The sequence below is a fragment of the Petaurus breviceps genome, unplaced genomic scaffold (assembly GCF_028583685.1).
Source record: "Petaurus breviceps papuanus isolate PSGF00001 unplaced genomic scaffold, PetGlider_PUasm1.0 91133, whole genome shotgun sequence".
Lineage (NCBI taxonomy): Eukaryota > Metazoa > Chordata > Mammalia > Diprotodontia > Petauridae > Petaurus > Petaurus breviceps.
In genome coordinates, this window is record NW_027187419.1 from 96,031,701 (window position 1) to 96,045,006 (window position 13,306).

At 39.5% G+C, this 13,306-nt stretch overlaps 1 protein-coding gene across 2 annotated transcripts in view; it reads left to right on the top strand.

Annotated features, from left to right (window-relative positions):
• The window catches only part of B3GALT1 (beta-1,3-galactosyltransferase 1), a 747,684-nt gene extending 734,875 nt beyond the window's left edge, over positions 1–12,809 (top strand). For both annotated transcript variants that reach the window (XM_069079721.1, XM_069079720.1), the window contains one exon: positions 6,937–12,809. In XM_069079721.1, the coding sequence (XP_068935822.1) occupies positions 7,157–8,137 (981 nt within the window). In that variant the 5' untranslated portion in view covers positions 6,937–7,156 and the 3' untranslated portion in view covers positions 8,138–12,809. The remainder of the gene's footprint in view (positions 1–6,936) is intronic.
• The last annotated feature ends 497 nt before the right edge of the window (positions 12,810–13,306 follow it).

Consider the following 13,306-nt stretch of genomic DNA (forward strand, 5'->3'; position numbering starts at 1 on the left):
CTCTCTCTCTCTCTCTCTCTCTCTCTCTCTCTCTCTCTCTCTCTCTCACACACACACACACACACACACACACACACACACACACAACTCCCAATATTTTCATACATATACAATTTTCCCTTCTTACAAAGTATCTTCTTTCCAAGGAGATGCTTAAACTCCCCAGCTTCCTCCAAGCCTCTACTATGGGAAGCTTTTACTGATTTTCCCTACTTGTCTGCCTCAAATTATATTGTATTTATTTGTTTTAAATAATGTATTATCACAGCAGAATATAAACTCCTTGAAGGTAAGGTCTGTTTTTGCTTTTGGACTTCATATCCTTCTACTATGCACTTTGTCAATGGATTTTAATTAATGCTTATTGGGTTAAACTAAATCTAGTGCCAGAACAAAGGTCTCTTCAATAGGGCAATAAAGAGTTCACACTTTGCCTGGAGAGTTCAGATATTGTCCAGATGGTGTTTTAGGTTTCTCTGATAAGCATATACCAAAAGAATAACTGCCAGGCCTAATTACAAAGTATTAGGAATCTAATATGCCACTTCTCCAAAGAATAATCTATTTTGTTATTGTTGTTGTTTAGTCATTTCAGTCATGCCTGACTTTTCATGACCTCATTTTGTTGCTTTCTTGGCAGAGATACTGGAGTGATTTGCCATTTCCTTCTGCAGCTCATTTTACAGATGAGGAAACTGAGGCAAACAGCATTAAGTGACTTGCCCAAGGTCACACAGCTAGGAAATGTCTGAGGCTGGATTTGAACTCAGGAAGAGGAGTCCTTACTCCCAGCCTGCATTCTATCCAATGCCCACCTGGATATCCCATATCTATTTTTTGCCCTTAATCTATTTTGAATAGACCACATTGAGAGAGCAACGCTTAACTCAAAGGTATGAGTTACACATAGTATCCCATCTAATGTTATCATAAACAATTGAGAGCTGTTGTATAGAGTTCAGAATCAATCCAGAAATTGTATGCACTTCCCTAGTCAGACTAGATCTGGAGTATTGGGCTGATTCTCAGCTATACATTTTACAAAGGGCGAATAATATTATAGCATTCTACTAGATCAGAGACTTAAGAACTTTTTTATACCAGAATTTCCCCCACAGCTAAAACCACCTCCAATTCTCCTCTAAGTTCTACAGCAAACACCCTGATTCCCCTTCCCCTCACTCAAGATTTCCATGCCTCTGTGAAGGGTAGGGAATTTTTTGGTTTCTCGTGAGAAATACTTTGAGGAATAGCATATCCTTCCCCCTCCCCCACCTAACCCATCTTCCCAGCTTGGAGCTGTGCACCAGAAAACTATTAAAGCTAGTTGTTGATCCCCCTGAATACTGAATCCCCTGATGTGGTGGTCTTGTGTATTCAAATTCACATTATTTGAAGTTATAATTATATAAAATATGATTATTGCTTGCTGACCAATGGAAACATGCAGTACAAATTTGAATAATGCAACCATTTCAGGGAATTCGCTATTCCCACTGACTGGGTATAACTAGTATACAAACAGTTAAAGAATGCTTTTGCAAATACACATTCCTTTGGGTAAGCCTCACTCAAAACAAAACATAGGTAGGGAGAAAACACAGAATAGCAGGAAAGGCCCTCTTTTCCAGATATCAGGCTCGACAAAGACAATGTAAAAAAGCTTGAAGATAACAAATACTGTCTAGGAACAAAGCTGAAGAACAAAAGGAATAGGAGAAAGGGATGAGGCTGTGGCCCCAAGGCCCAAGTCTAATGAGGACCCCTCTCATTCCTTTAATAATGACTTCAGCAAAGAAAATCAAAATACGATACGTAACCCCAGGTTACACATAAGCTGTAGGAAGTTAGTATTATATTTTGATAAGAGACAGGAAAAGATGGCCAGGAAATGGGGGTGGGGGGGTGGTTAATGATGCTAATGGGCACCAATGGGATAAGAGGGAGCGGTAAATAAGAGAGCCCACAATGCAGGGTCTGGAAAAGGAGAACAATTCGCATAGAAGCTGTGAGGGAGGGGCTGGTTCTGGGATCCTGCTGGAATTCTTTCTCAGTCCTGCTGTTGTCGTTATTGTTTGTCCTTCTTTCTGGAAGAGGACCATGTCATCAAGAAGGTGATGCCATGACTAGCAAATGAATCAGATTTAAGTGAGGGAGGGCTGTGCAAAGTCACCAGCCTCACTTTCTCCTCCAGAGACATCAGGGTCCAGTGGCAAGAAATAGATAAGGATGAGGGGTGGCCAGGTGGCTCAGCGAGTAAGAGCACCGGCTCCAGTGTCGGGATGACCTGGATCAAATCCGGGCTCAGATACTCAGCACCACACCCAGAAATACCTGGCCGTATAACCTGGAGCAAGTTACTTAACCCCGATTGCTTTAAAAAAAAAAAATAGATAAGGATGACTGGCGGTGGCCCCCTCCCAACCCTGTAGGAGCAGTGGGAAGATCCTTAAAGTCAGAGCACAGAACCCTGAAGGGGGGCTACTAATTCCCTACCATGGGTTTCCAAAGCATCCCTTGCTTCAGAGAATGCAGCAAACCACATCCTTTCTATGTGCTTCCCCCAGGAAGGTGGGATTTTTCCAACAGGAGTTTGGCAATACTAGGGTCTAGATTTGGACAGTGTTTATTACGGGTCAGCTGGAGCCCTAACTATACTCAGAGTCACGCTGCTCAGAGCTATTCTAATGTTCACTTAAGAAGAATCATAACTACAATGAGCTATTGCTGGCCTCCCTCCTATAGCTCATATATTCACATTCCGCTCTTGGCTTAGACAACATGGTGTCTATTAACTCTGCTTTTATTCATCCTTGTCTTCTTATTTTATTATGATGATTGTGCTTTGGAACATGAGTCTCCATCCATAACTCCAGTTAAATTCTTTCAACACAGTGCATACATTGAAGTGCATAGTTTATTCTAAAGCTGAGTTTGTTGAAATTCACATCCATTATCTCCTATCTTTGTCTACCAGGACTACTGCAATATGGCCTAACAAGGAAGTGAGAGACAATTCTTTACACGAGTGACCTTTGTAACCTAGCCTACCTTTAAAAATGACAAGATAGAAGTTGGGAGTTCTAGGGAAGAACCAGGGACTCCTAAAGACAACTTTTTCATTTCAATGCTAATTGAAGGGCTCATCACCTTCCCTTGAATTAGTGGCCCCCAAATTTGAAAGTCTCATTTCTTAGGATCCTACTGTATTTATAAGTAAGTGAATCCCTAAGGAAGCAAACATTTAGCAGGAACCAGTGTGATTTCACCTGGATACATAGCACTGAAGCTCTGAGCTGGCACCAGAAATAGCTCTGCTAGGCAGGGTGAGGGAATGGTCTCCCCATGTGAGAGAACAAACAGAAGGGAGTGCGTGTGTGTGTCTGTGTCTGTCTGTCTGGAAAGTTGGCAATCAGGAATCAGCGCTGGGAGAGGAGGGAGGACAGTTGGTAGGTACTACTTTTGTTGTTGTTCTATCATTTTCAGTCATGTCAGTCTCTGTGTGACCCCATTTTGGTATTTTCTTGGCAAGGACATTGGAGTAATTTACTATTTCCTTCTCCAGTTAATTTTACATACGAGGAAACAAAAAGAAAGCAGGATTAAGTGCCTTGCCCAGGGTCACACAGCTAGTAAGTGTCTGAGGCCAGATTTGAACTTAAGATGAGTCTTCCTGATTCGAAACCCAGCCCTCTAATCACTGCATCACCTAGCTGCCCATGGGTACTACTTAGTGGGACTCAAAATGGAGCTAGGAACAAGACCAGCAAACAGAGCATTATGAAGCAAGATAATGGACAGTTTTTCAGCTAGAACAACTTAGAAATGCATACAGTCAAGGAAACAAAGAGATCTGGAAGTCGAGTGCCATAGAGTAGAAGTTGTTACACTGAACAGAGAGTTTGCTGTGAATTAAGACAGAAGAAAAAGATGATGAGGTGCCAGGAGAATAGCCAAAGCCATTTTGCATATATACCATGTGTAACTGGTTTGGAGCAATTTCATCGGGGCTGAGATTTCCTAGACAGGAAAAATCTCAGGCTCAGCTGCTCTTCCACTGAGAGTCTCAGAGAGCGGCCTAGGCCCCTCTGGGGCTGATTGACTTGTCCAGGGTCACAAGCCATGATGCACCAGAGATGGCATTTGAATGTGTTTCTTCCTGACTCTAACTCATGTTTGGTTTTTTTTCTTCCTCTCATTATATTTGCTCTCTCAACATTCTTGTATAGAAGTTCCATAAGAGATCAAACTTCATGTCCCACCTAAAACAGATGAGAAGTCAGGAATCTGAGAGAAATTATTATTTTCTATTATAGTAATTGCCAATTGTTAAATAAGAATTGAGTTTTTTCCTTTCTAGTTCCTCATTCAGGGCATAGGGCTTGTAGGTCAGTCAGTCTCTGAAGGGCCTTGCTGATAGATGAGATTGCCCAAATGCTCCCAGTATATGCTCTAGGGTCTTGGGTGGGATCCCATCCAACTAGAAGACCTTAAAAACAAAATCTAATCTGGGTGAATTTTCACCCCTAAGAAATAAGCTCCTGTCCTTGGAAACCTTCATTAGAATTTAGGGTAACCCAGCTTATAAAGGAGAAAACCAATTCCAGTGGTCTGTGTAGAGATGTATTCTTTTGTCCAGATTGCTGGAGGCAACTGAATTGCATGGCAAGTCACATTCTCAGGAGGAGAAGCTGAAGAATTTTAGCCCACCTCCTCCTTAATATGTCTATCTTCTTATTAATTGCTCACCAATCAGGGTTGATTTTCACCTGTCACGGATACCTCCTTTTCAAAAGGTATTTAAGCATCCAGGAATCTCCATAGTTTTATCTGGAGAGAGACCACTAACTATCAATTTATTGATCACTTGCTAAACTAATTAATAAATTGATTACTAATTACCCAGAAACTCTGTCTCTCAGGATTTTCGTTCATCTCAAATCAAAGAGAATACAGGTGACTAGTCAGGTGTGTTGTGTATGGACAGAATACTGGACTTGTAGGCAAAAGAGTTTGACTTTCCCTTCTAATTTTGAATTCTGCCTCTGATACTTCCCAATTGGGATATGAATTAGTCACTTCCTCTGACCCTCTCTTTCCCCATCTATAAAATGAGGAAGATAACCTGTAGTACCTATATCATGGGGCTCAACTGAGACTACACATAATGCTTTGTAAACATTAAACTAGGAGGTTGGTGGCTTAGTGAATTGAGTGCCAGGCCTGGAGTCAAGAACACTCTCCTTCCTGAATTCCAATCAGACCTCCAACGCTTACTAGCTGTGTGATCTTGGGTAAATAACCTAATCCCATTTGCCTCAATTTTCTCATCTGTAAAATGAGCTGGAGAAGGAAATGGCAAACCATTCTAGTATCTTTACCAAAATCAAAAAACAAACTTCAAATGGGGTCACAAGGAGTCAGATACACCTGAAAAACAACTCAACAACAACAAAAACTTTAAACTAAAACATAAATGTCCATTATGATTGTGCAGTATGGTTTCTAATAACTGATACAAATTGAATATAGGGAGGCAGGAGAATGAGGTAGAATGAATGTTGGGTCTGCAGTCACAGGATTTGGATTACTACCTTTGTGACTTTATGGGAATTTCTACATCTAGGGGTGTGCTGGTAAATATTTAATAATAAACTCTCAAAAAAATATACACAAGATACACTTCAAGTTTAACCTAAATTATCGTTTCTCCATCACTGTCTTAAGTTTAGACAATCACCAAAACAAGAGATCAAGGCCTGATATGTCACATTTGCTGTTTGGGGAGGTATAAATAAATGCTCACACTGAAAATTTAAGGGTTCTCATGAGCCAAGCTGGCTTCAGCTCACCTTTGACTATGCTTCTCTGGACCTCAGTTTCCTCATTTGTAAAATGAGGATGTTGACTTCTAAGGTCCCTTGCTGCTCATACAATTACGATCTTCTCTGTTACCTCCAAGAATAATGATTATATCAGGGAAGGGAAGAAAGGATAGGGATCAGATTTGTGATTTCATTTGGTATAGAGTGGGGAAGGGAAGGGAATAATCATTTATAGTGCACCTACTACATGCTAGGCTGTGCTTTACAAATATCTTATTTGACTCTTTACAACAACCTTACAAGGTAGGTGTTGTTATCCCCATTTTACAGTTGAGGAAAGGGTGGTTACATGAATTGCCTGGGATTATATAGATAGAAAGTTTCTGAGGCCAGATTTGAACTCAGATCTTCCTGACTCCAGGGCCAGCACTACTTAGTTGCTTAGAGAAATCTCGTGTGAAAAAATCCTTTCTACCAACATAGATTGGCACCTTCTCTTTAACTTATAGTCTTAGATTTGCCTACAATACTCAGGAAGTTAAATGATGTGGCCAGGATCACACATCTTGTGTGTGCCAGAAGCCAAATTTGAATGTTTCCTGACATTTATATAGTGCCCACTATGATCCAGATGCTTTACAAATATTATATCAGTAAATCCTTATAACAACCCCTAGCAGGTAGGTGTTAATATTATTCCCATTTTACGGTTGAGGAACCCAAGACAGAGAGTTAACCAACTTGGCCAGAGTCATACTGCAAGTAAGTGTCTGAGGCAGTATTTGAACTCAGGTCTTCCTGACTTCAGGTTCAGCACTCCATCTCTATCCACCATGCAACTTAGCTGCCTCTTTATTGATTTCTTGATTTGCTCTTTATAACAATCCTAGGAAGGACAGTTGTTACCACCATCCATCCCCATCTTGCAGATAAGGAAACCAAGTCAAGTAGAGGTCAAGTGACTTACCCTGGGCCTAGACCACACTGCTTCTGATGAAACAGGAGGGCACTCTAAACCATAAAATCTTTATGATATCTTAATATTACTAAATTGAAATGTCGTAACACATAAACCAGCCTAATAAACAGTGTGCTTTCTTGCATTTTGCAGAATTAAGAGGAAGACTTATAAAGACATGGAAGCCATCATTGCAGGGAGGAAGAAAGTAGAGTGACAAGCCTGCTACCAATACCTATGAACAATCTCACAGTAACTTGTATTTATCGAACTTTAAGACTTTCAAGTAATATGCTGCCTTTGCAGGACAAAGAGATGTTAATGGTAAGGAGGCTATTTATTCAATATACTGCATAGAGGAGCTGCAAAGACAATGGCTTCAAAGGTCTCATGTCTCTATGTTTTGACGGTTGTGTGCTGGGCTAGTGCTCTTTGGTACCTAAGCATAACTCGTCCAACTTCTTCCTACTCCGGCTCTCGGCCATTTACTAACGTTGCTGCGGCCAGGAAGAATGTTACCTTTGGTAATATAAGAACTCGACCTATAAACCCTCATGCATTTGAGTTTCTCATAAATGAACCCAAGAAATGTGAGAAAAGCACCCCCTTCCTTGTTATCCTCATTAGTACCACACACAAAGAATTTGATGCCCGACAGGCTATCCGAGAGACGTGGGGAGATGAAAACAACTTTAAGGGGATCAAAATCGCCACTCTCTTTCTCCTAGGGAAGAATGCTGATCCTGTTCTAAATCAGATGGTGGAACAAGAAAGCCAAATCTTCCACGACATCATTGTAGAGGACTTCATTGACTCATACCATAACCTCACCCTCAAAACTTTAATGGGGATGAGATGGGTTGCCACTTTTTGCTCAAAAGCCAAGTATGTCATGAAAACAGACAGTGACATTTTTGTAAACATGGATAATCTTATCTATAAACTACTAAAACCCAACACCAAACCAAGGAGAAGATACTTCACTGGCTATGTCATCAATGGAGGACCAATCCGGGATGTCCGCAGTAAGTGGTACATGCCCAGAGATTTGTACCCAGATAGCAATTACCCACCGTTCTGCTCGGGGACTGGCTATATCTTTTCAGCCGATGTGGCAGAACTCATTTACAAGACCTCACTCCACACAAGACTGCTTCACCTTGAAGATGTGTATGTGGGACTGTGTCTTCGGAAGCTGGGCATTCACCCTTTCCAAAACAGTGGCTTTAATCACTGGAAAATGGCTTACAGCTTGTGTAGATATCGCCGAGTCATTACTGTGCATCAGATCACACCAGAAGAAATGCACAGAATCTGGAACGACATGTCAAGCAAGAAACATCTCCGGTGTTAAGATTTTTATAGATGTAAATATCTTTTATTTTCTCTTTCTTTCTTTCTTTCTTTCATTCTTCCTTCCTTCCTTTTTCTATCCCTTCCTTCCTTCCTTCATTCCTGTGTTTTTTTTTTTTAATTTGGGAGCCTATTTTATTGGTAGTTTACAGATGTTACTATGGGAAATGAATTGTGAAGAAGTTTGCAAAAAGTAATTTCCTCCCACCCCCCTCATGTCTTAGTTTCTTTCTTTGATCACCAATTTTTTACAAATGTCATGTTCTCATTACACAAATGTTACACAAGTTAAAAGTGCCAGATGCCACAGATGCCAATCTAAGGGCACAGGGCATTGCCATTTATCTCAAAAAAGCAGCTCTCAAACCTGTGCCCCCAAATGGAAAAATTGGCTGAATGCTACCCAGCTAGCTGCTATGCTTCTGAGATGGAAATCAGGTTCTTAGAGAAGGAAAGTCACCCCACAATAATGCCTTCATCTCATCCCTTCAAAGAGAAAATAACTTCATTTAGAAGCCCATTTAGAAATAGACAGTCAAGACAGTGAGTGGGATATTTATATTCAATATTCTGTTGTGTGTGATATTTACATTGGGTTTTTTCCCATATATTGGCATGTAAAATGTGTCATACGTACAATTCCACCCCCAAAAAGGACTTAGTTCTGGCAGGAAGATGGGCGTTGGATGAGTGGGAATTTGAACTTGAGAATCAGATGTTCTGTAAGTTCAGGAAAAAAAACTTTATTGCTCATCCAAGGATTAAACACGTGGTGGGCAGCAGGTGGAATGTATATAGAATACTATTTAACAAAATAAATAGGAGATTTATTCTCAGTTGTTTCAGAACAAACACAAAATTGTGCCTCCAAGGAAAATTGCCAAATGTAACTTTACCTGCTTCCACCCAGTATGCGATGTCACTGAGTACACTTGGAGTGTGTGGGTCATGTGGGCACATGGTTCCAAAGAAAGAAAATAAGCATAGCTGGTGTGTGGCCAAGAAGAATGCTACATCACAGTGCAAAGACAGCAGATTCTGAAATCATGAAAAGAATTAGAGCCCTAGGAATTAGGTAAGGGACACCAAATCTGGCTGGCACACCCAGTGTGTGCAATGTGTACTTTAGTACAGTTGAATGTCTGCAAGATCCCCAAGTATTACATGCAATTGCATTAGCATTGAGGTCTTCTCAGGATCAGAGTTACAAGAGATTTGTAGCTAGGGTAGGGAAGCCAAGGTTCCATTCCTTTCTCTGCCACAAGACTCAAAGTGTCAAAGGAGCAAATGATGGAAACCTCAGTGTGCCTCAATTTACTCATTTGCAAAATGGCAATTATTTTTTTTTTTAAAAACCTACCTCCCAGATGCTGTGAATTTTAATTCATGTTTGCCAAGTACTTTGAAATCCTCAGCTGAAAGGTGCTATGTACGTGCAAAGTATTATTATTGTATTATTATTATTACCATTATTGCTATAATACTGGTAACCAGTAAGCAAGTGAGAGGCAGGGGGAGCATGGTGTCTAGAGGGCTAGCCTTGAAATTAGGAAGACCTGGGTTCCTATCCCACCTCTAACACTGAGGGTAAATTATTCAGCCCCTCAGTGTCTCAGGTGTTCTAACTCTACAATGTCTCATTTGTATTAGTGAAAAGAGTTTCTACACTGAGAGCTTCTTACACAGATTAAAATCTTGGGTCCAGTTTCCACACCTCTCGCTCCCCCCAAAAAACCAAACTAGTAATTATTACCAGTAATATACCACATATGTTAATATAAAATTCACCACAATTAATCTTGACTATAGATCATCATGGATCTTAAATCGCTAAAACATTAATTTCTCTCTAGTCTAAGCTTAGATCGGGAGTTCTTAACCTAGAATCCATGAACTTTTTTTAAAGTTGATAACTGTATTCTCATATGTTTTATCGTATGTCTTTAATAACACTCTTATGAGAATGGGTCCTCTTCAGCAGATTGACAAAGGGGTCCACAAAGCACCTTTGGGAAGTTTCATTAAGTATTTATGCTCCCTGTGGCATCATTTAATGAATCATGATTTCCATGTATTGAATGCTACCCTTCTATGCTGAAGGATAATGTGTCTTCCAAACATTTGAGGTGTAGGGTATATTTTGTGGCAGAAGTTGGAATAAGCTGCATTGCTTAGAGAAATATGCAACTTGAGATCTCCCCAGTCTGAATTAAGGCCTCTCTGGAATTTGGAGAATGGGGAAAAATGAATTCACTTTACCATTCACCTTTCCAGAAGGAAGAATAAACACAGCAAAATTGATAACAAACCAAACACTGTTGATGACATAGCATCCATTTGGGAAGTTTACTATCCTTTGGAAAGCCCCAGCTTGCTTATGGTCAGAGAGAAAAATATCATGATACGAAGACAGTACCTTGTTTTTGTTGTACCTGTTTTGGTTTGTTGGATTGTTTTGGTCCTTAAAAAGTAGTCCTCTGGAAACTCTTTATGTCTCACATCCCCAGAAATATAAATCCTAATTAGTCACTCCTTCTCTTAATACACACATGTGTATATATGCACACACATGTGTGCATGTATATACACATGCACCCACAAATGTGTGTATATACACACTCATACATACACATGTGTGTATTATATGTAGTCAGATAGCTTATTTCAGTTTGGACAATACAAGAAAAACATTATAAGAGTTGTGGAAAAATTAGGCCACACAAGATCAATCAGCTCCCTTGGCCAGTAATTATTGCTAGTTCTCAAACTCAATTTCTTCCTGGTAATTCAAAACATTTACTATCTATTCAATTGTTAAATGGTTGAACTGGGCCCTTGCCCAAATCATTTTGCTCTGCACCTGGCCCATCTCCAACCAACAACTCTTAATATCAAGAAACTACACATTGTAAGCATGATATATATTTCTTATGTATATGTTATAAATATATACAAATTATGGATAGACCTACCTAGTCTAAAACAGAACAAAACAAAAACGGTGATCATTATTTTACAAAATCCTTTAAATTGCCTAATTCTTTTAAAAAATGGTCTATAGTACACAGAGGACAAACATGTAAATATCCATCAAAGATCATGTGTATATATTTTAAAGGAATCATCTCTCTTCAACTGTACACGTAGAGGCAGGAGCCTGCCTGCTGGTTAACATTTAACTCTGCATGGGGCTTGTTTGAGCAATGCTCTTTGTCCCTTGGTTCTGTAGCCTTAATTAAAGCATTTTTGCCCTCCATTTTTGAATGTTTGGAATTTGATTTTTGGTTTTGTTTTGTTTTTTTATGTTAGGTAATCATATAACTTCCTATTTCTGTTAGTTTTCTCATACTGGCCAAAACAAGACTCCAATCACTTGGGCAGCCATTAGAAAGATTTTTGTGTCCTTTCTCTGATTTAGGGACAATGGATAGAGATCTGGCCTCAGAGTAAGGAAGACAAGGGTTCAAGGTCTGCCTTTGACATATACTGGCTTATGAACCCAGTGATAAATCACCTCTCATTATCCAAGGCAAAGGAAGACTTGTAAGTTTCAGTAAAAGTTCTGCCCTGGTTAGTAGCAGGCCTTTCTTCACCAAGGGGTTCCCTCTCCCAATAAATCACAGACCCAGCCCCAAGCCCTATCCTATCCCCTATCCCAATGCCATTCTTGTCCCTACCCCTTTTCTCAGATTTAAAACATAATCACAGGCAGCAGCCCCCATGGGGGTCATGCAGTCAGTCTACTTCTCATACCTCCCATCTACAATGTTACTTTTGCACAGGATGATGTTATGTATCCAAGCTCATTGTCTTCATTCTTAATGTTCCTTTTCCAAATGAGCCTTTCATTTTGCTTTAGATGTAAGATTGCAAAGTTTTCTAGGGTTTTTTTCCTATAACATGGCAAATGCCAATTTGAATATAACACTGGAGTTGTTGAAATCACTGGAGTCAGAATAGGAGGGAGCTCCTGTTTACCTTGGATGGAATTTCAACCAACCTAGCCTATTGGATGGATATGTTATGGGGGTGGGGGAGTGGGGATGACGGGAAGTACCCCTTTGCAGAGGGGTGAGGGGAGGACTTTTTCAATAAAATTTTTCCTATCAAAGGACAATGGAGTATTTAACCCAAAGCACCTGGGATTGATTTTCTATCTTTCATAATATGTGATTTCAGTGGGGGAATTAACTCTAATTTCTGCTGTAAAGGGGAAACCAGTTTTTATAAACAAAAAGCAACTTGTGAATGAAAGAAGCAATTTACTAGAGAAGCTTGTTAATAAAAATTGACATTTAGATGTATCATTATATATGAATGGATGTATTTATGTATTTATTTGTCAAAACTGTATATATTGTTTCATCAAAAGTAAGTGTCTGTAAAAGTGCACTCTTTGGGTTTAAAGTATTATTTAGGTTCATGTGGGGTTGCTAGTTGAGCTGCTAATCAGAATACTATTTTTTGTATTAATGTCAGAAAACAAACAAAAAAAAGACAAATGGAAACTGAAGGTGTGTGTACAGTTGGTTTTTTTCACCTTCTTGAAATGTAAACTCTCTGTTGACTGGAAAGCACGATGCTAATGTATAGGCCCATCTGTCATGAGGAAGATTATTGTTCCATAAAAGCTGATTTTTTAACCATTGGGAAAAATAAACAGAAGGAGAACATATTTTCCACTTTATCTGCTTCTTTTCTGAGTCTCCTCTATGAAATACCAGCACTTTCCAGTGTTAAAATAAACAAATGTTCTACAATTTACCATTGACCTCTCCCAACAACCAACCTCAATATGTCTAACAGCTCAGAAACCAAAAGGAGCCACCATTGTTCATTGCTCCTGAAAATTTCAATATGACCTCAGCACATTCAGGCAAAATTAAGTTTAAGAGCATTTGGTCTAGTAAATCAAATATTGGTCTATAGTAGACAGATCATCTGAGTCTTTTTTACTAGCCCTCTCTCCATGGCTAGAAACGGAAACAGTAATTTTTTTTCTTTTCTCTTTAGAGAATATCAAGTTAATAAAATAATTGGGGAACTTGAGACTAAATAGGGACACATTTCAGACGAAGTCGGTCCTTCTTGTGTTTCACTTAGCATATTTATAATGCTGCACTGTGATTGGATGTTTACATAAACATTTATAATTGTGGTCAAGAAAGTG